General features: G+C 30.6%; 2 protein-coding genes across 2 annotated transcripts; one reads left to right on the forward strand and one right to left on the reverse strand.

Moving 5' to 3' along the window:
• The first annotated feature begins 4,317 nt into the window (after nucleotides 1-4,317).
• Nucleotides 4,318-7,082, forward strand: LOC127264439 (low-temperature-induced cysteine proteinase-like). The gene is made up of 5 exons (XM_051293976.1): nucleotides 4,318-4,798; nucleotides 5,762-5,997; nucleotides 6,079-6,219; nucleotides 6,298-6,747; nucleotides 6,839-7,082. Exons 1-5 carry the CDS (start codon nucleotides 4,330-4,332, stop codon nucleotides 6,923-6,925), a joined length of 1,383 nt encoding a protein of 460 aa, XP_051149933.1. The 5' UTR covers nucleotides 4,318-4,329; the 3' UTR covers nucleotides 6,926-7,082.
• A 4,652-nt stretch (nucleotides 7,083-11,734) lies between these two features.
• Nucleotides 11,735-20,876, reverse strand: LOC127264422 (elongation factor G-2, mitochondrial-like). The gene is made up of 20 exons (XM_051293952.1): nucleotides 20,400-20,876; nucleotides 19,860-20,081; nucleotides 18,610-18,731; nucleotides 18,385-18,535; nucleotides 17,460-17,531; nucleotides 15,690-15,785; nucleotides 15,509-15,597; nucleotides 15,316-15,382; nucleotides 15,085-15,123; nucleotides 14,858-14,918; nucleotides 14,592-14,701; nucleotides 14,425-14,499; nucleotides 14,258-14,326; nucleotides 14,052-14,173; nucleotides 13,700-13,825; nucleotides 13,299-13,419; nucleotides 13,059-13,159; nucleotides 12,862-12,922; nucleotides 12,384-12,437; nucleotides 11,735-12,297 (listed from the first exon to the last, which is right to left on the reverse strand). The coding sequence occupies exons 1-20, from the start codon at nucleotides 20,808-20,810 to the stop codon at nucleotides 12,193-12,195; spliced, it is 2,274 nt and encodes a 757-aa protein (XP_051149909.1). The 5' UTR covers nucleotides 20,811-20,876; the 3' UTR covers nucleotides 11,735-12,192.
• Nucleotides 20,877-27,449: the final 6,573 nt, after the last annotated feature.

Consider the following 27,449-nt stretch of genomic DNA (forward strand, 5'->3'; position numbering starts at 1 on the left):
ATTATATTTTTTAATTATATATATTAAATTTATTTAAAATTATTAATATTATATAAAAATAATAAAATAATATTATAATTTACTATTATTAATTAATTAAATATTATTATTATTTTAAATAATATGTCATAATGAATAGATCAATTATCTTAAAACAAAAGAGTATAACATTAAAAATTTATTTTAAAATAATATTCTAATTTTACTTTTTCGTCATACTTCTTTAATATTAAAATATCATTATTTTTTAAGTATTCGTACTCAATCAAACCTATACTCCCTCCTTCCTATATATTTTGGGTGTTATATTATATATATATATAAGAATTTAGGTAAAATATAATTAGTAGGTAATTAAGAAGTATATTAGTAAAAATAATTATTATTTAGTAAAAATAATTATAAATTAATACTAAAATAAATAAATAATTTAATTAAAATTTAAAAAATTATAAAATTTAAAATGTGATTAAAGTGGATAATCATATTTTCAAAAAAAATGACAAGTTATGTGAGATTGACGAAAATAGAAAATAAGAACAAATTATGTGGGACGGAGAGGGTATTATTTACCGGACTGAGAATACTCCCTTCGTACCATAAATATATATCAATTTGCTTTTTGCACGGAGTTTTAAGAAATATTAGTATTATACTGAAATACAATAGAAATAAAATAGAAATAACTAAAATTCCAAAGTCCTTACCGCAGAGTAAAATTACCTATATGCCCTCCAATTATCCACAGTTTAGGTTTTTTTTTTTTTTTTTTTTTTTTAAAGAAACGAGAAACTAACTAAATTTATGTGGGCTTCATCCGGCCCATGAAGTTATACATAAATTAATTAAGAAAAACATAATCAATCATCCCGGCCCAACCCACTAGAGAGAATAGGGCTATGAACCGAGTCAAATCGAATTCACTTGAAATGGGTCGGGTTGGATGAACCTTTAGGTAAATTACAAATATATAATTACCTTATACATAAAATACAAATAATAAATTTGTACAAATATTTTTTACACACTATATTTAACAATAAAATATTATTATTATTATGCAAAAGATTTAATTATATATTAGTAATTAATAAATTGAATTGCATAAAGTTGGTTAGACATTCGTTGATGTGTCGGTTAATTTTATTTTAATATGTGTAATTCATATTTGCCACTTTGTTGGCCCATTGTCTATTTTGACTGTTGGATCTATTTCGGGTCTAACTTGTTAGGGTTTAGTTTACGTATCTATATAATATATATATATATATATTAGCGTTTAAATCTATGCTCTCACCGGTGTATACATAATTAAAATATTTTTAAAATAATATTGTAATGTAATTATATATTTAATCAATTTTGCATATATTATTTATTTATAATTTATAAAATAAATATATATAATAAAATTATTTTTATACTATATAAATAAAAGTAAATAAATATTGTAGATGGAATCGTATATAATATAAATCATAACATTTAAGTAAAAGTTATTTTTATAAACTATGAAAAAATATATATAATTTCAAAAAAAAAATAGTTATAATTGTAAAGATCTTTTCAAAATATGTGAAATTAATATATTATCTATAATTAGCATCCTAAAATTACTGTTGCAAATAACTAACTTAGACAACCAAGACACAAGTAATCTTGATCCTTGTCATCATATTCTTACGTTCTTGCGTGTTTTTCTTGATTTTCTAATTTTTGTATTTTTTTTTAAAAAAAAAATATATATATATATATACAAAGTAGATAAATAGTAAAAATATATAATTTGGCGGCAGCTACTATATATATAAAATTAAACACAGGTGCTGAATAACACATCATATACTAATAGATAATATACAATATTATTAAAGATAATACACTGATCTTATGTATTAATATAATTCAAATACAATATATGAAATAAAAATACATGCTACAGTCTCATACAATAAATACAACAGTTAATTTTAATACACGATAGAACTTTTATACAACACACTTATAATTATAAACAAATAACACATATCTTTATTATACACAATATATATTATACATAGGTTGTGTGTAATAAGGACATCATGTACTGGTTGCATATATTATAGGTACTGTAACCATTACCATGTAATTTATAACACAGTAAAAGATATTTCTATTTTTTCGGATAATGAAGATATAGAAATGAAAATATTTTAATTTATTATTATTATTATTTTAATTTGAGTTAGAAAAATCAAATTTGAAAATTAAATGATATATATTTTTTTATTTTATTTCTCTCCTATATACAAATAAATATATAAAAAAAAATTAATAAAAAATGAAAATATGTTTATTTATTATTATTATTATTATTATTATTATTACTTTTTGTATTATTTAATTTTTATAACTTATTTTAAATTACAATATCCTCATATTATAAAATATCACATCTAGTTTATTATTTAAATATTTAATTTGTATATATTTTTAAAATTATACTAATTAGATCTTAAAAATTATTTTATAAGTAATTTATTTATAACAAATCACCAAGACTATTTTTTTTCTATAGATTCTCATTCACTTAAATCCACTTTTTGTTTTATCCAAGTCACTATTTTTATTTTTTTTATTTTTCACAAATGAATTTTCCCTTTTATCAAATAAAAAATCAATTCTCATATTTTTATAATTCTATTTTATACTATCATTTATCTATAATTCTATTTTTTTTTTTTTTTTTTGCAACAAACGTACCGTTATAAATTTTGAGACAATTTCAAAGTGATTCGAAATTTGTAAATTCATTAATAATTTTGAAATTTCTGAGATTATTTTGGATATTTTTAAAAATTTCGAGATAATTTAATAGGCTAGGATTATTAAGGCTAATATACGCATTAATCGGTAGTATTTTGGAAGAATTTGGATTATTTAGTATGAATTTTACTAAGGTTGTCTTGTTTGGTATATTCTACATGTTTATAATACTTTTATTGAAAATGACGAGAAAGAAAAAATAAATGAAGAACATAGACAACAAGGTCGGATAAATATTAAGTATACAATTTTTATAGTTCAATAATTAATTAGATTTAGTATTGGCATTGCGGGAGATTTTGAATATTTGAAGATTTTAAATTGCTCGACATAGGTAAAATTTTAAATGCCATGGTTGCATAGTAATTAAAAAAAATAAATCAATTTATAAAAAAATTCAATTAAATTTTAGAACTGCATGGGATTATACTACTTGATTATTATAAACAAAGAGAATTATTTAGAATTGTTCAACGCATGAGATGTTTTATAAGATAAAAAAATTTATTCTTTTAAAAAATTATAGAGTTCAAATAGCAAAAATTTAAAGGAAACACACCTAGAGAATTTATCCAATATTCAATTAAATGAAACTTATTATATTTAATTTTTTTACGTTCAAAGTATACCCAAAATTTAGCTGATAAATTATAGGGATTAGATGCTTATTTAAAATTTAAGTTTATAATATAATTTCAAAAATAAAAAAAAAAATATATATTTCACGTATTTAAACAATATTTTTTTTATAAAAAAAAATTAGTTAATATTCAATTAAATAATAATAAAAAAAACATGAGTATGTTTTTTTTTTATAAGTTTGGAAAAAATATGATTTGAATTTGGTATAAAAATAATATATAATGTGATATTTTGTGAAATAAAAATATATATTTTTTTAGTAAAACGAAGAGTACGGATAACATAAACCTATGTTTATAGTGTAAAGAAACAAACCTTATATTCCGCCTTAATAATTTATCAATTTTTTTATTTTGATCTGTCTTATAATAAAGTATTTATTTTTTTTAGTAGTAATTGTATTATGTACCTAACATTACAAATATTATTTCAATTTCATTTTTTTTTTCAAATGTCATTATTTTTATATCACACAGTACTAATAAAATTATTTTAATTATTTCTACTTTATGCCTACTATATATTATTATAATATTAATATACCTAAAATTAGTGAAAAAAACAAATAGATAGTTACTTATGGGACGGAGAGAGTATAATATTTAAATTTTTTTAATGTTCAAAATATACCCAAAATGTATGAGCAATAATTAGATAATAACTTTCAGTTATTATTCTAATTTCAATTTTCGATGCATTTTCAACATTTTGGAGAGTATTTTAATTTTCGATAAGCCATTTTATCAAATCCATTTTAGAATTATTCATTAATTTTCGCGTATATACGTACAAACATTGTATGTATATATATGTATGTATCTATATATATATATAAGTTTCGTCTTCCTCTTCCCCACGAAAGCTCTCTCAGAAAACCTAATCATGGCGAGACTACTTTTGCTGCTATCCGTTTGCGTTTCATTGTTCGCGGCGAAATCATGGGCGTCGGACATGTCAATCATCTCCTACGACGCGACGCACGGCGGAGGCTCGCGTTCACACGACGCGTTGATGTCGCTGTACGAGGCGTGGTTGGTGAAGCATGGAAAGAGTTACAACGATCTCGGAGAGAAGGAGGAGAGGTTCGGGATTTTTGTGGAGAATCTGAGGTACATTGACGAGCAGAACGCCGTACCGAATCGGAGTTTCAAACTCGGTTTGAATCGGTTCGCTGATTCGACTAACGAGGAGTATCGGAAAATGTATCTCGGCGTCAGACGCGACGGAAACCGTCGATTGACTGGTGCGATGACCGGCCGTTACGATCCGAAGGTCGGCGACAGTTTGCCGGATTCCGTCGACTGGAGGAAAAATGGCGCCGTCGTTCCGGTCAAGGATCAAGGCAGTTGTGGTAAGCAATTTTTCCCCCTTTTTGAACAAACTTTCAAGTCAAACACAATGAACTTATCGATTTTAATTTTCTAGTATTACCTATTTCTCTGTTTTGTCGATTCCTTGTTTCGGACGATTTCTGCAACTCATACATTAGGATTTTCAGATTAAACCGATGCATCTCTAGAATGTTCCATGTTCATATTGTTGGAGAACTTCTAGGAAACAGAATCAAAAGATTGAGGTTTAGATGGTTAACGATTGATGGTTTGCCGCTATAATCGCCTTAGGTTTGAATTTGAATTTGATTAGTTTAACTTTGGTTCATAGTTCTCGGAAAGTGATTGAACTGCCATATACATTACATTACATTAATTACTAATTTTTTTTGTTATTTTTAAATTCCAAAATTCAAAATCCTTTCTCTAAACAAATATATTTAGATATATATGGTCAAATCAACACATAGTAAATAAGAAAATGTAGCACATAATTTTAATTGACATAGAATATGCTATTTTAAGTGAAATTATGTATTGATAGTTTAGATTCATCGTATGTGTTAGATAAACATATATATATATATATATATATAGTAATAAACAACATAGGAAATCTTTTTTATATCAGTATAATATAAATACAATACATGAACTATAAGCACATCTTATGATTACATATAGCATACACAACAGTTGATTTCAGTGTGCTGTGTGTAATAAGAATATATGTTGTTCCTATATATTATAGGTGTGTAATAAGAATAAGTGTTGTTTATATATATTATATTTGTGCAATAAGAATGTGTGTTATTTGTATATATTATAGATTCGGCACCGTAATCATTCCCCTGTCTATATATATTCCGTCGGTAATATGAGTTGTATTTTTTTTTTTTTTTTTATAGTTAACAAAAAAATATATATATAAGATTTTCATCCATAACTATTCTAATTGTATTGAATTTTAATAATTCTTGAAGGGAGTTGCTGGGCTTTCTCTACAATTGCTACAGTCGAAGGTATAAACCAGATTGTGACTGGAAACTTGACCTCACTTTCGGAGCAAGAGCTTGTCGACTGTGACAGATCTTATAACCAAGGCTGCAATGGCGGTCTTATGGACTACGCTTTCGAATTCATCATAAAAAATGGCGGCATCGACACTGAGGAAGACTATCCGTACAAAGCCAAGGATGGCAAATGTGATCAATACAGGGTAACAAAATCCTTACCCTTTTTTCATCCCCGGCTAAAAATCAAAATTCCAGTTATTTCAAAATGTCTGATTTTATCGCAGAAAAATGCGAAAGTTGTGTCGATAGACGGCTACGAAGACGTTAAACCCCGCAGCGAGAAAGCTCTGAAAAAGGCCGTCGCGCACCAGCCGGTAGCCGTTGCAATCGAAGCTGGCGGGAGGGACTTCCAGCTCTATGAATCAGTAAGTTTCTGGTTAATTGATGTGATGTTTTCATCGTAAAATTTATTTTATTCGATTATTCGATTCGTATCTTTTCAGGGCGTTTTCACCGGAAAATGCGGCACCAGGCTGGATCACGGCGTGACAGTTGTTGGATACGGCGCAGAAAATGGACGGGACTACTGGATCGTCAAGAACTCGTGGGGATCGAGATGGGGCGAGGAGGGCTACATCCGGATGGCGCGAAACGTGCCTGACAAATCCGGCCTATGCGGGATCACATCGGAGCCGTCGTACCCAATCAAAACCGGGCAGAACCCACCCAACCCAGGACCCTCCCCGCCGTCACCCGTCGCGCCGCCCACCGTCTGCGACAAATACTACGAATGCCCTGAGGGCACGACTTGCTGCTGCGCCTACGAGTACGGCAACTTCTGCCTCGCCTGGAGCTGCTGCCCGCTCGAGGGCGCTACGTGCTGTGACGATCACCAGAGCTGCTGCCCGCACGACTACCCTGTTTGCGACATCAAAGCCGGGACCTGTTCGATTGTAAGGAAATCTAAACCTGTGTTTGTCGTTTACGCGTTGTTTGTTGCGTTTTTTGTCGTGTTTATTATTGCGGTATTTTTGTGCGATGCAGAGGAAGGAGAGCCTGTTGGCGACGAAGGCGATAACGCAAATTCTCGCGAACCCGATCAGGAATTCCGGCGGAAGGAGCAGTTCTTGAACCAACTGGTAATTTATGTACAGTCAAGTTAGTTCTTTCTATTTGCTTTTCTATGAACAAATTGTGCTTTGTTTTTTTGGACAACCCTTTGATCCTTGGTTTTTGTAAGATGCTACTTCTGCTGCTATTATTAATGTTCTTGAAATTAATTAATGTTATCACGATAGTTTTTGCATTGAAATTTCATCCCTGATCAAAGTGTATAATCATATTTCCCGACCAAATCCCATCAAAATTCACATCGAACCTCTTCTCTCCCATTCACCAAACTTGGGCACCCGAGCTTCGCTTCTTCAATGCATTGCATTTCGAAGCAATGCAAGACATGTCCGACACTTTTAACTCCCAATTTTGTCGAATTTCTCAAATTCTTCGATCCTATTAGCCGTTTGTCTGTCCATCCATCGACATGAAGCTTCTTCATCACTGATACTTCCTCTTACCATTGGAAGGGTGACATTTGTTTTTATATGTAAATTTTTTAATATTAGTATTATATTAGATTGTAGTAAAAAAGACAAAATATTAGTATAGTGTAATATAAAAGTAATGACATTTATGTAATATATTGTAAGTTGAAAAGAGTATTTATTATGTTAGGTAGGTAGTACAATTACTAAATTAGAAAATAATAATTATATTTTGTGACAGACGAAAATAGAAAATAGTAATATTGGAATATGAAATTTACTTGTGTAAAGACATGTTTGTCAGGACAGAGGGAGTACTATTAATTCATGTTGTTGAAGGTTTAAATGAATTGGGGAATAGGTATTGCACCAAAGCTCCTTCGAATATCTAAATAAGAGTCAACTCTCGAAACGTAGTTATATTATAATTATAACACCCTTTTGCCAACAGTATGCATGCAAAAATACAAAGCAATCAATGAGACAAGAGTTTGTTTACTCGATTTGGTTGTAAACAAAGGGATATCAATCCAAGAGTAGTTCTACTAATCAGTGTTGATTAAAGAACAAAGACATACCATAATGCTTTCAACCCATACATCCGGTGAACGAAATTAGCATCTAAATAACCCGGGGGCAAAATGTTATAATTTATTTAATATTTAGCTAATAAATTTAAATAAATAATAACGACATAATTATATATGAATTTAAATAGTTTTGGAGGGACAAATTATATATAACTACATAAAAATTAATATTTTTAATACTATAAAAATCATATAAAATTTGGCTTGGGGGATCAATTGATCCGCCCAAGCCTAGTGTAGTTTCGTCCCTGCATACATCAACAATGATTACCTATAAAAATTCTTCTGCAGGTTTAAGTTGTCACAAGCTCGTACTGACATCTCTCCTAATTGAAACTCCAATAACTCCTCCAACGGATAAAAGTGCTAAACACACACTCAGAACATGGAGAAGAGAATGATTGGGGTTAAGAGCATTAAACTCACTTTCTCACTCTAAACTCAACTCTCAAACCTTTGACACAATCAAAACTCTCATTCACGACATACAAGAAAGCAACCATGCATGGCATGCAAGACTAGACAATTAAAATCCTTGGTATGGTTTGTCTCTGCATGAAATATGAAAATCAAGTTGACCACCCCAATTAATTCTTTTTGTCTTGTGTATCCAACCAAAAAAAAGACAACCAAGTGCAGCCGACGCTACAAGAAAATATCATTTTTGTAATGAAGATTTTTAGTTCCTAAATCTACATTTTTCGTTACTAATGATATTAGAGACGGAATTAGTGATGAAATTACGTTAATTACGTGAACTTTAGGAACGAAATTCCGTTATAAATATATTTTTTTTTGTAGTGCGACAAGCTACTATTTATTATTATTATTTTTATATCTTACAATACTAATATAAATATTTTTATATTTTTATTATAAATTAATATAATACTAATATTTCAAAAAATTATGTATAAAAAACAAATATTATTCTTATGAGACGGATGAAATATTTTTTATTTATATTTTAAAATAAGTTATAATTAATTTATACTCTATTAATTATAAATAAATATATATTCTTTTCTTTAATTATATTATATAAAATTTTATTTTTTAAAAATAATATATTTTTTATGAAAATATTTTTTGGGAAATTCCACCTTCCTGGGCTCTGGCTGGCTATTTGGGTATAATAAGGCCGGATTGGATCCGGTCCAGATCCTTAAATTTTAGATCCGACCAGTCAATTTGATTTTCGGATCCAACTCAGCCGGATCCAGTCTTCAGTCTAGTACCTTTTAGATCAAATTAAAATCAATATATTATTTCTTCCAATATTTCACTAATTTAATTTACGATTGCTTGCGACTTAAATATAATTATTGACCACAAATAATAATAATAATAATAATAGCAGTAAAATTTTAGATGAGTCTAAATATAAGCTAAACGGGCCAGAAGTCGGGCAAAAGAAAGTCGGACAAGGAAAGATGACGGCCGATACGAAAGTCGGGCAAGATGAGGTCGGTCGGGACGAAGGTCGGGCGAAGAAAGATGAGATGGCAGACGCGGAGGTTGGACAAGATAAGGTCAGGCACGGAGATCGGACGTGATAAGGTCGGGCACGGAGATCGGACATGATAAGGTCAGGCTCTGAGGTCGGACATGATAAGGTCGGGCACTGAGGTCGGACATGATAAGGTCGGGCACGGAGGTCGGACATGATAAGGTCGGACACTGAGGTTGGACATGATAAGGTCGAGCACGGAGGTCCGACAAAATAAGATCAGACATAGAGGAAATAATATGCATCTAGGTCGGACGGTATATAGGTCGGGCGAAATGAAGCCAGGCGAAGAGAGGATCGATACGGAGGTCGGTTAAAAGAGGAAGTCGGGCGAAGAAGGATGAGACGGCTGATGCGGAGGTCGGTCAAAAAGAGGTCGGACAAAAGGAAAAGTCTGTTAATTGGTCGGGCGAATGAAGGGTCAGTTGGTCGCTTGATTGGGCGACCAACGAATCGTCTGGACGAATGGTTATTCAACCGATTGAAGGGACCAGATAGTGGTCGCTTGATGGGGCGACCAATGAGTCGTTTGGACGAATGGTTGTTCAGCCGATTGAAGAGACCAGATAGTGATCGCTTGATTGGGTGACTGATGAGTCGTCTGGACGAATAGTTGTTCAGCCGATTGAAGGAACCAGATAGTGATCGCTTGATTGGGTGACCAATGAGTCGTTTGGTCTAAGTTGCCCTGCAGTCCGTGTAAGGAGTCAGGGTTTATTTTGGGCAGCTGAGTAGCCGGTCGGGCCAGCCGCCCATTTAAGGCGGTGAGGTTTTGTGAAGCGGACGGCCGAGTTAGTTGAGTGTTGTAACTGGCGCGAGCGGTTGATCAGTCGGTTAAAACACATGTCAACAGAAGAGGACCTGGTGGACGGTTGACGGCGGTTGCTGTAACCGAGCAGACGACGGTTCAAACTGTTTCTTTAAGGGGTTATTTAATGATTCAGATCTGTTCTGAAAAATGATATCTACATCAAATTTAAGAAAATTGCTTTTGGGATCACCACTTTATTTTCTCAGTCTGTAGTTTTTTATTTTTCTATCCTACAGTGCCTAGGAATTCCTCAAGCATTTATTTTATCAAATTCGAAGATAATTTCTATTTTCGAATTTTATTTTTTATTGAAAATTTGCATCAACAATAATAAATTTATCTAATTAACAATAAAATTCTAATATTAAAAGGATAGATTAAATAAAAATTTAAATATATTAATTCATCAAATCAAAAATTAACAAACCTAAATAAAATAATTTTAACAATTCAAAAACATTTTGATGATGATTACATTTCAAAGGGAGAAAAAGAACAATGCCAGTTTGGATTAGATTTAGAAAATTAAGATTTCGATTAATAAAGAATATATAATCATATAATAAATAATATACTATCAATATATATTAAACGATCCAGGGCATTGGAATCATAAATACAGGATCTGGTTCGGAACAGACCAAATTGACTGCTCTAGCCTCTAGGTATAGTAAAATTATTATTATAATAATAATAAGTTGCTTCTTTATTTATTGAAAACTTTAAAAAAGCAAGGTGCAGTAAGATTGGTTTCTTTAAGATCAGTAGGTAAAGTCTTTGACTAGAATAATTAAATTTCAATAAAATATGACAAACGAACACATCAATATCTATTATGATATGCTCTCCATTTAATTAATATAATCTTAATTGAGTTGTACACGAAAATTTAAATTTAAATAATATTAATATTATAAGACTCGGACAAAACGACAAACAAAAATATTATATTGAAACAAAAGGAGTATAATTATTTCAATTAAAATTTCTGTCCTTCCATCAAATATTTTGCTTATTCCTGGATACTCAGGTTCAAATACCACAGATTCGCTGTTTGCTTACGGGTATCAAATTCCATTTCTTTGTATTGTATCTAAATCAAATCTTATCTATTTCAACTTCTGACTTTTTCTTTCAAGCAACCAATTTAATCATACAAATATATACTAAGTATTAACATTCTTTTTTATTGAATGAAAAATAAAAAAGATAATCTAGAATTTCATTCTAGATACTTTATTTGAATTTAAAAAACTCTACCCATCTATTTTTTAGATGGGTTATATCTAGCCAAAATCGATCAAGATTTCAAATCTTAATATTCAAATTCTAACTCAAAATCCAAACAACCACACCCTTACTTTCTCTGTTGCATCCACATCTTAAATACAAATATCTTCCCTCTCCATACTTATTGTTGATGGACAGACAAGTTATAATACAATAATATAACCAAATCAAAAGGATCAATGTTACCATATATGAAGATACAATCAAAATCCCAAAATAAGCAAATTTTATTACAACAAACACTCTCTGCAGCATCTTTTAATTTAACAAGCACCGCAGCAATTCGATTAGTGAATCAAATAACAATAAGAACCTCGACAAACAGTAAGAGTTTTACTTTCAGATCAAAAAAAAAAAAGAAAAAAAGAAGAGTTTTACTTGATCAGATTTGCAGCCTCTGACTTTAATAAGGCTATAGCTGTCTTAGTTCTGCTTGCACTCACTTTGTAAAACCGATAAACACACACTACAACGCCTCTTCTGATTATTCTTGTCGAAAATATATATATATATATATATAAGCCTTATTACAGGCTTCCCAAAAATGAAGGATTAACTTATACCGCTTTCCCAACAAAAAAAAATGTCACTGCCATGGACAAGTAAAGAAATAAATCATAGGGAACTGTTACTTGCCTTGGAGGAATGTGATGTAGCTAATCGGTTGATTTTGTAGCCTTGTAAGTATTAACCAACTGCGTTTGCAAGTCTTGCGAAACTTGAGCATGCTCTACATATTCCATTGTGAATTCACCTTTCCCCTGCATAAGAATTCCGTATCTAACCAACAATCTAAAAACTAAATCAAGTTTCGGCTAGTTTGAACATTTGATTTAAAATGATTCACCTGTGTCATTGATCTAAGGGAGGTCGAGTAGCCAAACATATTGTTGAGAGGTACCTGGAATCAAAAAAGAGTTGTGAATTAACTGTGAGATAAAAGAGAAACATCGATTATTGATGATAAAAAAAAAAAAAAAAAAAAAAGGTAATATTTTCTCAGATAAGGAACTTTTTAGTTAGATAAAATTAGGTCGGTAGAATAAATCAACTTGGAAGGCAAAACATCCCAGCAGAAAGAAATCATTTAACAACATACTAGCCACAACCAATACATAACTAAAAAATAAAGAAAGAAATGCATCGGCCGTTGAAATATAGATGCAAATTAAAACTAAAGTAACCTCCCCGCGTAGAATTCAACAATGACCAAACTTTAAAAGAATTCTATTAGTCTTAAAAACATTCTGACTGATGGATGATTTGACAAAAATGAATAGCAAATGTCCAGAGGAAGTATACAGAGTATAAGAAATTTTACGTACATGTGCAGTTATTACACAATCATCTCCTTCCTGGTCAATCCCAACAATCATGCCTTTCCTCCTGCAAGTGACAATAGATCGCACGAACTCACATTTAGCTTCTCGTATCACATGCCAAAATGTCCTTAAAACTCTAAAATTGAACAAGTTATGACTCGCAATTTGAATCAAGAGAGCAAAATCTGAGGAATTCTCACTTGTTAATATCACCAGTAACTGTGCCTTGAAATTCAGTCGGAAACTTTAACTCAACCTTCATCACCGGTTCCAATACAACAGGTTTTGCAACAGTGTAGCACTATAGGATTCATGGGAAATAATAATATTAAAATTAAGCAATTTTAAGATAGAGGATTCAACATCAGAAGCCGGGCAAAAGCAATACAAAAAGAGAACATGCAAGTGTTGTAGTTGTTATGGAATTAAAAAGACGTTACCTGTCTGAAAGCATATATAGCAGCCAACTTAAAAGCAAGCTCACTTGAATCCACAGCATGAGCCGCACCATCATTCAAAACAATACGAATATTTTCAACAGGATGGCCGATAAGAGAACCCCTGCAGTGACAATCGTTCATAAATATTATACCATATAGAAGAAATTCAAGCTGCTTTCAGAACAGAGAGGCGTGTAGTGCTCGATCAAGGATGATTTTTGAACTTTTAGTTATACCAAACAACTCGGCATTCACAGAAACCTCTAAATGTTGCTTATCATAGTCGAAGTAAACAAGGACTGCAGAAAATCCAAGATAAGGCTAAAAAGGAAGGGTATCCACAGATTTTAGGAACTCCAGGGAACCACTTGACATTTAAAATAAAAAAAATCACAACTTACGAGTTGGCAGCTTCTTTGAATCCCTTTTCAATAGCTGGCACAAAATTTGAAGGTATAGCTTGTCCGACAAGCATGTTCTCAAATTCGAACTTAGTCCCCGAGCCTGGTGGAAGGGGTTCCACATACCTGCCATGAAGTGAAAAGATGTAATATCGAGATCCCAGATGTCTAGTATAAGATTCATTGCGAATTCATTTTAATGGCAGCCTGTTACTCATAACAAAAGTTTAATTCAGCAAAACAATATCAAAAGACAACTGTTGAACCAAGCAGCACTGAAGAAAAACCAGGAGTAAACTGGGTGGGAGGATACAGGAAAAACTTGTCAGTGAAGATAAAATTGTTAGTTTACCCGATCACTCTTCCATATTGACCTTGTCCTCCACTCTGCTTTTTATGTAGATAATCAAATTCAGCACGCTGAGTAATTGTCTCTCTGAAGTTCACCCGTGGCTTCCCGACAGTTGCATCAACCTTTAACACAACAGAGGGAGTAGATTTTCAAAATTTGTTTTTGTTAAAACCTTATATAGGCAACTATAATCGAAAACAACAAACCTTGTACTCCCTTCGCATACGCTCCACGTATATGTCCAGATGAAGCTCTCCCATTCCAGAAATAATCGTCTAATCAGCAACCATGCAATGAAAACATTACCCTCACAAACATTCAGCACAATTGATTGGCATATATATTGTAATACAAATACAAAAATAAATCATACCTGGCCACTCTCGGAATCTAAACCAACACGAAAAGTTGGATCCTCCTTCTGAAAGCGGTTCAGAGCTTTTGAAAACTGTCAATCAAAGATATAAGGCTCTGAAAATATACAAACTGACAAAACCAATCATCTCACTAAATTGTATGACAAAGGAAAGAAAAACTCACATTTCCACCAGAATCTTTAGAAACTGCAGATATTGCTAATGACATGACTGGCTCAGGCACACTCATAGATGTCATAGTATATCTAACCGATCCATCCGTAAATGTATCACCTAGGAATAAATTGCAAAAATAGTAAACTCGATAAATTCTCAAGAACTGTCATAATTTAGTTATGAATAAAACGGGACTTCCTGTGAAACACTCTGAATCATCCTTAGAGACTCTAAAGCATTATGAAAACGATATACATGGATTTGCAGTAATACCTGAAGCACAATCAACACCAAATACAGCAACAATCTGTCCCGCATGAGCTTGTTGAATGTCCTGTATAAAGTAATTTGATGGAAACTTCTCATATTTACACCTTACGTGTTTCATAAACTTTAGAATGGTTACATGCATCAAGTATTAATGGAAATTCAAGTCCATTTTCTAAACAGCCCTTTATTACAAACAAACAATGTCACATTGCATCTGTACATGGACTAACCTCCATTTCATTAGAATGCATCCGAACCAATCGAGGAACCTATAACAATGTCAGAAAGGAAATCAGATCACAAACATTTGACCACTATCTTCAAAACTGAACTTTACTTGGGACAATGTAAATTCATAAAAGTCAAAAAATCTACTCAATAGCAGTTTAATATTAGCATACATCTGTTCAATATCTTGAAAGTGCATGACATAAGATTAAATTGACTATAAACAAGATTACCTTGATCTTCTTTCCCGTGTTTATGTTTACTATAAAGTCGCCCTTTTTTATTACACCTTCATAGATTCTGCACAATGAACAATTCAACCAAAGTATTAAAAGTTAATAACCTATAAAATATGAAGACATGTGTTCACTATACAAATTGTGGTGATTAATAAGCAAACACAATAATGAATTATTAAAAAAATACCTTAGATATGTTAACTGGCCAAATCGACCTTCCTCCAGCTTGAAAGCCAAAGCAACAAGAGGCCCAGCAGGACTTCCTGATAATAAGACCTGAAACAATAAAATATTACAAGAGATCGCTGCTAGATATACGAATGAAACACATTCATACAAGATACAAACTTCTAATAGTAAAATAACACCTTTTCCTCATTCTTGGATTGGTCGAGAGCATAATTGCTGACTTCTGTCGGACAGGGCAGGTAGCTAAGTACACCATCAAGAAGTGGTTGAACCCCCTGGCAAATAACAATCACATCAAGCATGTATCCTGTGATTTCAGAAGGCAAATACCAAAATTGCCAACAAAACTAAATTTACTTATCCTCTTTGAAATGTGATATTATTGAGCCAGTTTAGAGGAGTAAAATTCCAAAAGCCAAGTATAAGCATAAGAGAAAGTTGAGTCCAGATAAGATCAATGTTACTTATCAAATACTTCAGGGAAAGATAAATGGGAAACATTAGTTTTATCATCATAACAAAACAAACAAACAAAAAAATAGATTTCCTTCAAAATCACAGCTTCACACTTGTTTCCATCTCAAAATTTCCAGTCACCTTCTGCATGGATAATTCAATTAGTACTTGCAATATTTTGCGAGTGGTTTCCAAATCAGCAATATGTTATCTTTTCTCTTCTCCATCCAACCCATCTCCAATGTCTTAACTCATAAACCAAATAATATGAACAGAAATACATCCATACACCAGCACATGAGAACCACACACCAGAAGTCAGTGGTGACAAAGGTCAGAAGGGATAGCTCAAAGTTGTCATGCTAATTCCAATCTGATGCTATTTCATGTTTAAATGATACAAAAGAATCGAAAATAAAATTTTTACTATCCTTTTGTTGTATTATCCTACTTCTGCCTTTGCTACTGATTTACTAATGCAAAAAATAAAACACTCTACTCTCTAATATCTTCAACATCAAGTCTTGTTCTCATGCACCACAACAAAATTGGGTGACTAAAAGAAAATTTCAATATATCGTTGAAACAACTTGCCATATTCATAGAGGAAATTGTTCAAGAGAACAAGAACATATTGCATAATCCCCTTTGACCTAGTTTGGTCAAATCTAATAGAAATTGTTTACAACATGCATCTCCTATGGGATCACGTTTTGATTTTTTTTTTAGGTTTGGATTGTTCTGCGAAACTAGAAATGAAAACGCAAGTAAACACAATGAAGGTTTAACAATCAAGTTGCAACTTCCAATCCGACTTTTATGAAAGAACTAAGCATATTGAGGAGGATGGCATTTTGTGCGTTAGTAAACTTGTCTCATTCAAGTGTTTTCATACATCTAATCCAAAAATCAACTTGCTGGTTTGGTTACATGTGTCTTGGGAGATTCAAAAGTGAGATACATATGTGACAACCGACAAAACGGAGCTTATGATATGTAGCTCAAGGTGAGGACGAATATTAGATATTTACAAATATTTAGTGCCCCTTAGTTTCTTCTCAATCTTTCTTTCTTTGTTCTTTTTTTTTTTTCAGATTTTAGGTTGTGTATATATTCATATATTGTGGTGTCAAAGGATATCCAGGATAATTCATTTTCCCTCCTTTCTTGATCACTATGGCCAATGCATAATAGGAACATCAAATAATTGAATAGCTCTAAGTTACTGGTACTCAATTGGATTAATATTGGTAGGATATATCATTTATCACAAAATCCATCTAAGGAGTTAAGAACCTTCTGCCATTTATTCTAGCATAAAAATAATAGTTCCAAATTCTAAAGTCAATGCAGCACCATCTTATAAGTGATAAGGGGAAATATTACTTCAACGAAGGAAAGTATAAACTTTATTAACCACCAAAACAATCTAGATTAGCACTGGAACATAAAATGCAGGGGGCATATAAGACCTTAGCACCAAATAAATTTACCTTATTCTTGAATGCACTACCCATGAATACAGGCACAAATTTCCGTGCTACAGTAGCTCTTCGAATTGCCTCCTGTTGAAAAAAGAGGCTGGGTAAACAAGAATGAGGCAGCTGTGTAGGTCCTAAAGTAAAACACAAGGAATGCAATATTCTACAAAGATGACAAGCCAAAAACATAAATGCAAGTACACCCATGACAACAAAAACTGGTTCTTTGTAAAGACATTTCAACCTACAATATATCAGCAAATATACAACTGTATCATGTTTTTGTTATAATGAAATATATACCACATCTAATATCTGATTGAAAAATACCCAATCTAATATGTAATAAATCATATTTATAGAGGCCATCCTACATTATAAAGAGCAACCATTGCACAACCACAATCGCTCTTCATAACCCACAACATTCATGATGATGAACTGTGAACGGAAATAATAATAGCCAATAGAACAGTGAGCAACATTTCAACTTAGTTAAGACTTGAGAGATGAGATTAAATTAGAGAAATGTGTTCACTGTTGCTTGTAGTGAAAGACTCATAAGCAGCCTTAAGAGCTAGATTGAAATTTTCATTGGTTCAAGATCAAAACAAGTGTAGATCACTTTTTGGCATTGGTAACAGAACCTGGAAAAAATAAAAAAATGAAATAAAATAAAACCATTTACCAGATCCAAAAGATAGGGTAGACCTTTTAAATCTTTTCGTAGAATCATATATGTTCCTATGCATTATCATATGTAAACACTAAAACACAGTACTCGGAAGTTTGGTGTGCTCTAATAGAAAATATGGCAAATTCCTTGTGAAAAATAAAATGAAAACAGGTAATTAACAGAAAAATAAAATGAAAACGGGTAATTAACAGATCTTTAAGTAGTTTTCCCGAACATTGTCAAGGCAATGCCATGATCTACCTCAAGATCAGCAGCCGATATGGGCTCGTCACTAAGAAACAATTCAGCAAGCTTATCATCAACCTCTGAAACTACTTCAATCAGTTCGTGCCGCTTTTCTAGAGCTTGTGCTTCAAGCGCAGAAGGAAGATCCTCAGCTACAACAGTCTCCCTGCAAGAAAAGTGCAGCTATATAAATAATATGTAGATATGCATCCATAGATCAGTTGCAAGTAGTAAACAGACCCACTGGAACCATGAAAGTAATAAGCTTTCATATTGACAATGTCAATAAGCCCCTTGAAATCATCCTCCAAACCAATAGGCATCTGAACCGCAGCACTGTGGTGTCGTAGTTTGGATCTAGCCTGTACAGAGATAAATGAGAAGCTTTTTCCTGGAACTTTCCATTTGTTTATTCAATCAAAATGAAATAATTGTCAACATGACAAAAAACTATAGGAAACTAAAAGTAAGTTCAAACAGAAGAAACAAATAAGCATTGTTCAAAGTAACCACTTTGTTGAAACACTAAAGATGTTTCAATTTATTTTACTTCCTCCAATACCATCTTATGTACAACTGGTGGTTCTTTTTCCATAAGGTTTTGCTTATAGAACAAATCTTCATCGTAAAAATAGAATTTTGAACAAGAAACCTTTCTTTTTGTGCCCTAATACCACTAGCTTGAGTCCGATGGCCTAGGAACAATCAGCATGGCCTGTTACTGAGCCCATCAGAAAAGAAACCACCAATTGTGGATCAGGGGGCATAAATTATGGCTTCATATCACAACCCAAACAAAAAGCAATGGGATTATAAGTTCCATTCAATAAAAAAAAAATTACATTTCATCCATATTATTCCGAGGCAAGTTATATTTGTGTCTCATTCTTCAACGATAACTTTCAATAAGGTGTTCAATTAACATGCTATCAAGGGAAAGGGTATCTCATCTTTGAATCTCCAACACATGATGGACATGCGGCTTGGTATAAAGACAAACAAATATAACATGATAAACTGTGAGGTCGCTATTCAACACATTTGATATGAAGAACAGCTCAATATATATGAGATTGATCACCTTCTAATTACAATAATTTCACAGTTAGCACAAAAGAAAAAATAATTTCCTTGTCTGACATATTCAACTCATCATATAGCACTCCTCGTTTTGGTGGAGACCATATACTCACTTAGGTATGGTTATTGCTATTCCTCACCGTGGAAACTTTTGAGGAAGCATTGAACCCACTGGTGTTAATTTACTTTAGATGGTATAAGACCAGTAGTTGGTTTCAATTTCAATAACCTTTTTGAGAGTTGTACCGAGTAAATACATCCGTTTGTTAGTAATTCTTAAGCGGAACCTCATTTATTCTATATCCAAAAGCTAACTATTGAAAAATATACATTGATTCATTATCATTTATAAAATATATTTGGATCAGTTCTTAAATACTAAGGGAATTGAAATATGGTATATAATTAACCTGATTCAAAACCTTCCATGGATCAGCACCCATTCGATCAAGCTTGTTTATGAAAGCCACCCTTGGAACCTCATATCTTCTCATTTGCCTATCAACAGTGATCGACTGACTCTGCACACCACCGACGCTACATAGGACGAGAATGGCACCATCAAGTACTCGTAAAGCTCTCTCAACTTCAATTGTGAAATCAACGTGACCTGGTGTATCGATTATGTTAACCTGGAACAACAAACAAGATAATGAATAAAAGATGGGAACAAATGCTATGATCCACAAAACTTCCTCAAGCATGTCCTCAAATTTCTGAGAAGCTTTAAATTAAAAATAGACTTTCACGTTAGATATGCAATATAGAAACTATCATTGATGCTTCAACTAGTTAATTATCAGCTTCATAGCCTAATTCAAATCAAGAACAGTTTCTCACTCCTGAGACAGAAACTTTATAGCCTTCAAACTGCAAAATCTAAACTGTTGAATCGAAGTATCTCCATGATAGAAATCAACTTGCAGCAACACATAAATTTGATTTACGACCTGATAATCCTTCCAGGTACAGTAAGTGGCGGCAGACTGAATCGTAATCCCCTTCTCTCTCTCCAAATCCATGGAATCCATTTTCGCTCCAACCCCATCCTTCCCTCTGACCTCATGAATTTCGTGGATCCGACCCGTGTAAAACAGGACACGCTCTGTCAGAGTTGTTTTACCGGAATCGATGTGAGCCGAAATCCCGATGTTCCGAAGCTTTCGCACGGAGTCCTTCCACCAGGCGTCCTTCTCTTCCCTAATCCGCGCGGCGGCAGCACTGCCAGCGGAGAAATATCGAACATGGCAGCTTCCGGAGAGCAGGGCGCCGTTAGGGGTTTGGTGCGCGGGATTGATGGCTGTGGTGCAGAACGTGTAGAGGAGGCGCGTGGTAGAAGAACGGGCGGCGCGTGTAGCCATTTTGTCGAGGGTTTTATCCTAAAACCCCCTCCCCGGTTGAAGCCTTAAATCAAAGTACGGAATTTGAGTTTTGAAACAGTGTGCTGCTGCCTGGGCTTGACCAATCGGTTCCGAACCGGCCGGTTTTATGGTTCGGTTTCAGTTCTTTTATTCTCAAAATTGTGAACCGCCGGTGTTTTATTCGAACCGGCGGTTTGTTAATTTCTTTTTAAATATATATATAAAGGAAAGTGCGAAGAGAAATAAAATTGAAGAAAATAAGAGGATATGGGGTTGAAAATAGAGCTGTCAAAATGGGTTAGAGTCAGTCTGGTTGGCCCGTCCGGCCGCCTTACTTTTCAAGGAGAGTTGGGTTGTGATTTTTTAAGTCGGTTAAAATGCCGGTGTAAATAGACCAACCTGTATGGGCCGTGGGTTGAGAGTGGGTTAGCCCGCAGTCGGGCGGGTTAGCCCGCGGGTCAAGTAAATATAATAATTAGTATTCATTCGTCTAAACTAAATGTATTTTTTTATCATTTTTTACTGTCATATTAAAAAATTATAATAAAACTAATCAAATATTAATATAAGAATATATTTTAATTTTTTATAAATTACTAACATATCATTATAAATAAGTTAAAACGAATAAAATAAAATGTATATTATCATTAGCTTAAATAAATTATCAATATTGTCTACACATTATTTTTCTTCTCTAACTATGTTATTCATGACATTGTTATTTGTTTTGATTTTTCATCATTTATTTTGTTCGTCTTTCATTTTATTATTTTATAGTTTTACAAATTCATAAAATTAATTATGATTTAGTTTTAAAATGAAGTATTTCTTATTATTAATTTTTTTAAATACACCAATAATAATATTTAGAATTGAGAATTTTTATATTTTTTATTTATTTTAAAATATTTATTATTAAATTTTACAATAAAACTATTTTTAGCTATTTTTAAATATTAATTACGAAAATATTTATAATATTAATATTCTTTTAATATTTTTAAAAAGCCCGTGGACTAGCCCGTTTAGCTCGCCACCCGCCGGTAGGTTGAGTTGGGCTGATGAAATTTTGATCCGCTCCGCCGTAGGTTGGCCCGCAAACAACCCTTTTTATTTACTAGTTATGTTGAATTGTGGGTTAATCCGTTCCATTATGACAATCTAGTTGAAAAGTTAAATATACATTAACATAATATTTTAAATATAAAAATAGATATTTTGATTTAATATTTTTTTTTAAAAAAAATAATAATAATAAACTCTAGAGTAAAATTCCTCCTTCGTAGAAATAGAGATAGTAATATATAAATGTTCTTGTTTCTTTTATTTTATTGAGACATATCATTGAAAGTTGTGAATTAAAATATTAATCAATTATCTAGTATTCATTTCTCATATGCAAAAAGGAGTGAGTGTGTGTTTATTTATATATATATTTATAATTTAACTTTAACTATTTAATTTGTGTTTAATTGCTATTTTTCTTATTATTTTTCAATTGTTACTATTTTTATATTATTTTGATCTCATATAATATAAAATAAAAATAATATTCAAATAAAAAACTCAAATTAAAACTCCAATTTTAAATAAAAATCAAACAAAACCCATTTTACATCTAAATATATAGATGGGTTTGTTCATTTTAAATAATTTTTAAAACATGAGATTTTAAATTTAACTTCAGATAGAATGTGTTTATTTGTAAGATTATGATTTTGGATTTTGATTTTGAATAATTATGTTTTGAAGGTAAAATTAATTTTTGTGTAATATAATAAATAAATAAATAATTTTTTTATTTGATTTTTTTGGAATAAAAAAAAAAAAAATTAGAATAGTAAAATTAGAGTAAAAACCCCACAAGTAAACAGACCCTCTTATTTAACATATTTATATATATATATATAAAGATTGTACATTTTATTAAAGAATAAATACTTCATATTTAAAATAATAAAAGTTAAGCGTAACCAAAAAAAAGATTCGGATCTGTTGTCTCATTCCCACTGTTGAGGAGACACGGCGTTCTTTTGGTAGAGATGGGAGCCTTTGTGTTATTTTCTATTAAATCTCTCGTGTCTCATCTCACATGTGTGTATAGAGATACACTCGAAGAAGACAATAGATCCAGTGTCGTGTGGTTAGGATAATATTCATTGTCCTCTCCACCGTGTCTACACATATGTGAAAAATACACAATGAAAAAGATACAAGAAATTTGAGTATAGAAAATGATGGCTAAGGTTTCGCTTCATGGGCCCACTGGATCAAGGCAGGTCAGTAGTGTTAGGTTAGGGGATTTGGATTCGGCAAAAACAGCATGAGGGTTCAATGGCCTGACAGATCGTTCATATTGTGCTAGGCCGAACGATTGTAGGACCAGATCGTGCCGAGCGGATGGTGGATTACCCGAAAACTGCAATGATGCATAATTTGACAGTAACCGACTCCGGTTCTTTAAGGTTCATGAGGTAACGGCAAATAAGGAACCGAATGCAACCGTTCGAAAACGGCGCAGATGAAAGGATAAGAGGAGTAGATAAGAAAAAAAAAAAGATCTAAGATAAATAATAATAAAAAAAAGTCCTAATCTATTTTTAAACTTTAATTCCTCGTCTCTTGTTTATGTTTCGAGTTTTTTTTTAAGCAATTCTAGAGCTTAAGAATTCATATATAATCTCAGGCCCACTCATCAAATTCAAAATATCTGCTACTTTGTTTCGTTGGATTTCCTTAGCCAACAATATGAAATGTATATACTCCCTTCGTCCCACGTACCATGTCCACGTTGCCGTTTCTATCCGTTCCACATACCATGTTACTTTCCTTTTTGAAAAATGACTATACACTTTAATCTCATTTTAAACTTTTTAATTTTTTTTTTTTTAAATTTTTTAATTAAACTAATTAGTTATCTTAATCTTAATCTTAATTTATAATTATTTATATTATAGGATAATTATTTTCACTAATACATTCTTAATTATCTACTAATTACACCCCTTCTAAAATACCGTATCTACAATGTAACAGACCCCTCCTAAAATACCGTGTCTACACTGTAGTTAGGCACGGTATATGGGACGGAGGGAGTATTATATAAAAACTTATTTGATTTACTTAAAATTAGAAGGAATGTAATTATGTGGTGTGATGTTATTTTGTAATGGGGATGTCATGGGTTCTAATTTACATGGTTACAAAATTTTGGATTTTTTTTAATGCTATTTTTCCACCTAAAAATATTAAAAAAAGAAATATTTTATTTAATTATTTAAATTTTTATTATAAATATAAAATATTATTTATATATATTTAGGACCTATATTTTTGTTTTGTCCGGGACCCTTGAAAGCCAGAATCAGACTTGTATGTGAGAAGAGACAAGTAGAAATGAACAACAAATGGTGTGTTTGTTTGGGGAATTGGATTTAATTTTCACTATTTATTCTATTTTTTTCCAAAAAAACATCAAATCAAATACTTATTTTTTTATTTTTATATTATACTAAAAATAAATTTTACATTCAAAATATCATATTAACACCTATTTATATCACGTCATACAACTATTCAAATTCAAAATTTTTACTATTCAAATCCCAATTTAAAATCTAAACCCCCGAACAAACACACCCTCAAGTGTCTTTTGGTTTGGAAGGGATCTATTGTCTCGTCCCAATCGTGCCCCTTCTCACATGTGTGTATAGTTACACACGTGTGAGATGGGACACGGTAAAGAAGAAACAACGGATCAGAAATTTATTGTATAAATAAATTAATTTATATTCGTTAAATATATTTAAAATAACTAAATAAAGTATTAATTGTTGGACAGATGAAGTATAAAATAATTGGAGGTATAAATTTGACAATTAAAATGAAGAAAAAAAATATATAAAATATTAAATAATAGTAGTAACATTTGTTATAAATAAAAATTGAATAAAAATTAATAGTTAAATACAAACATTTTGATTTGTCAAAATTAGCAATAATGTAAAGTTTACGATTAGATTAAAAAAATAAGAATAAATTTAGCCGATAGGAGAGTATATGTTTAATGTAATATTTCTTCGATTAGTCAAATTTATGTTACTGTTTTTTTATTAAATTTATACATAATTTATTTGTAGTAAATAATTTTATTAATTTATATTTTTTATTCTTATATTTTAACAAATACTGCTATACCTCAACACTATTTTTCAATTATGATTTTTCAAAAATAATAATAAACAATACAAAATATTTTGACAAAAGTAAAAAAAAAAAAAAAAAAAACACTTTGAATACTCACTACAAAAGGTCAAAAAATCAAATATTCAAACTAAAATAATTTATTTTATATTTTTGACACAATTTCTGATATCATACATAAAAAATTAATTCAAATGTAAAAATATTGGGTGAATGGAGCCACTCTATCCTTTTCAAAACGATTTTTATATGAGCAGTATTATTGATATTTTTAAAATATGAATTAATATATGATTAAAAAATTTGGAATACATGTTTATATTTCAGTAAAATATCTATACACTATAGATTTCATTTCGTATAAAATAAAATTTTATATGATACAAAATAATATTCCCTTCGTTCCAAACAAGGTGGAATAATTGTTTTTGCACGGATTTTTAGGTGGGTAGTATTAAGTGGGATAATTTAGAAATTAGGTGATGTAACGGAGAGAGAAATATATATTTTATTTTTTAATTTGGATTATGTGAGGGGATAAAGTGTGGAGTAGAGATTAGATATAATTAATTATATCCTATTTTGAAAATATTGCAAGATGTTTGGGACATACCAAAAAGAAATATTGTAGGATGTTTGAGACGGAGAGAGTAAATAATATATTTATTTATTATATAACATAAACTAGTTTTATAGAAAAAAATAATTTTAAATATAAATAAAATATTTATTTATTGAAAAGACAAATGAAAATAAATAAGTTTTAAGTAAATTTTGTATTAATTTATACTCGTTAAATATACTTAAAATTGATAAATTTAAATATATCATTTGTCCTACTTATTAAAAAGAAAAACTAGTTATATATCATGAAACAAAATAATAATAAATTTATTATCATTTTTTCTATGTTCATCAAACTATTTTTTTTATCAGATTTTTTATAACTTTTATAAAATTATTTATAATAAACTTTTATTTTATTTTTCGCTTATCTTATTTTAATATAAAAATATTACTATTATTTATTGATTCCATACTCAAATAAACTTATATAAATTTGAAGGACTAAGAAAATATATATATATATATATATTAAAAGAATATTGTTAAACAAATAGTGTTTAAAGAATGTTCATGTAAAAAAAATATTAGTTGGTGAAAATATAATAATATAACAATATTTTGAGTTTTTGTAGAACATTAAAACATAATAATATTTTATTAATTAGTTAAAATATTTAAGAATTTTTTATGTTTTTATGTTTTTGATTTTATGTATAAAGTAATTGTATGTACATTGTGTAATGATATATTTGTAATTTAAATAAAATTTAAAAATATTTTAGTATTAGTGTATAATTATTTTTTTTTAAATAATAAATATTTTAAATTAGGACAGATGAAGTAATAATCCTGATAAGCTACGCAATCATTTTAACAATTACTATTTGAGCCTTTTTCTTTTTTTTTTTTTTTTTGAAAAGAAAAAAAAAAAGAAAATTTGCACTTACAGTAAGTCAGCACAAAATCCGAACGATGAGAATTAATTAATAATTAATAACTAATAATGATTTAGGGTTTTGATGATGACGTTGGGAATTAATTAATGCGAGGTAGTTAAGGTTACCATTTAGTTAATTAATCATAATAAAGACAAAGATAGAGAGAGTACACTCGCAGCCATAATTACATAAATACGCAGACAAATTTAATTTAATTTAATTTCCTTACCACATTCACTGTCTCTTGTCTATCTCTTACAACTGGAAAATCCCAATTTCATTTTTTATAGATATTTATTTATAAATATTTTTGCTATAAATTTTTGGTCAAACTTAATAGCAATTAACAAATAATTTATCGTTACTGTGCAATTTGGGTCGTTTGAACCGAATATTTTATTGTGATTTGAAAATAATTTGAAATAAAATTTTAATTTATATTTTTAAAATCATATTTTGATATAATATTTCGTGAGATAAAAAAATATACTCCCTCCGTTCACTTACAATGTTTATATTTACTTTTGGCGCGATGTTTAAGAAATAATAGTATTTTAATTATAATGAGTAGTTAAAAATAGTGTAATGACATTTTTGCCCTTACTTTTTTTTTAAAAAAAAATAATATGTGATGTAAAGTAAGGGTATTTGTGGAAAAAAAAAGTATTTAATGAAATGTTCTCTTTATAATTGTACGTCCCAAAATAGAAATATATAAACGTAGACCGATGAAGTGTTTAATTATAAATAGTATGAGGTGAATAATATTGATTTGAATTTAAAATAGTAAAAAAATAAACATTTATATTTCCATTTTAATTTCTCCACAAATGGCTGAAAGTTTGGTTTTGTTTATTTGAGGTTTCAAATTATAATCAATATTTCATCCGTCCCAATAGAGTTGTTTTATTTTTTCATTTTTGTCTAT

The sequence above is a fragment of the Andrographis paniculata genome, unplaced genomic scaffold (assembly GCF_009805555.1).
Source record: "Andrographis paniculata isolate CXL003 unplaced genomic scaffold, ASM980555v1 Contig70END, whole genome shotgun sequence".
Classification (NCBI taxonomy): Eukaryota; Viridiplantae; Streptophyta; class Magnoliopsida; order Lamiales; family Acanthaceae; genus Andrographis; species Andrographis paniculata.

Coding starts and splice junctions, on each gene's coding strand:
- LOC127264439 (XM_051293976.1), top strand. CDS start 4,330: ATGGCGAGACTACTTTTGCTGCTATCCGTTTGCGTTTCATTGTTCGCG. Junction 5,998..6,078: donor GCAAATGTGATCAATACAGG/GTAACAAAATCC, acceptor ATTTTATCGCAG/AAAAATGCGAAAGTTGTGTC. Junction 6,748..6,838: donor AAGCCGGGACCTGTTCGATT/GTAAGGAAATCT, acceptor TGTGCGATGCAG/AGGAAGGAGAGCCTGTTGGC.
- LOC127264422 (XM_051293952.1), bottom strand. CDS start 20,810: ATGGCTACACGCGCCGCCCGTTCTTCTACCACGCGCCTCCTCTACACG. Junction 18,732..19,859: donor CATGGAAGGTTTTGAATCAG/GTTAATTATATA, acceptor ATCTCTGTACAG/GCTAGATCCAAACTACGACA. Junction 18,536..18,609: donor TACTTTCATGGTTCCAGTGG/GTCTGTTTACTA, acceptor CTTTTCTTGCAG/GGAGACTGTTGTAGCTGAGG.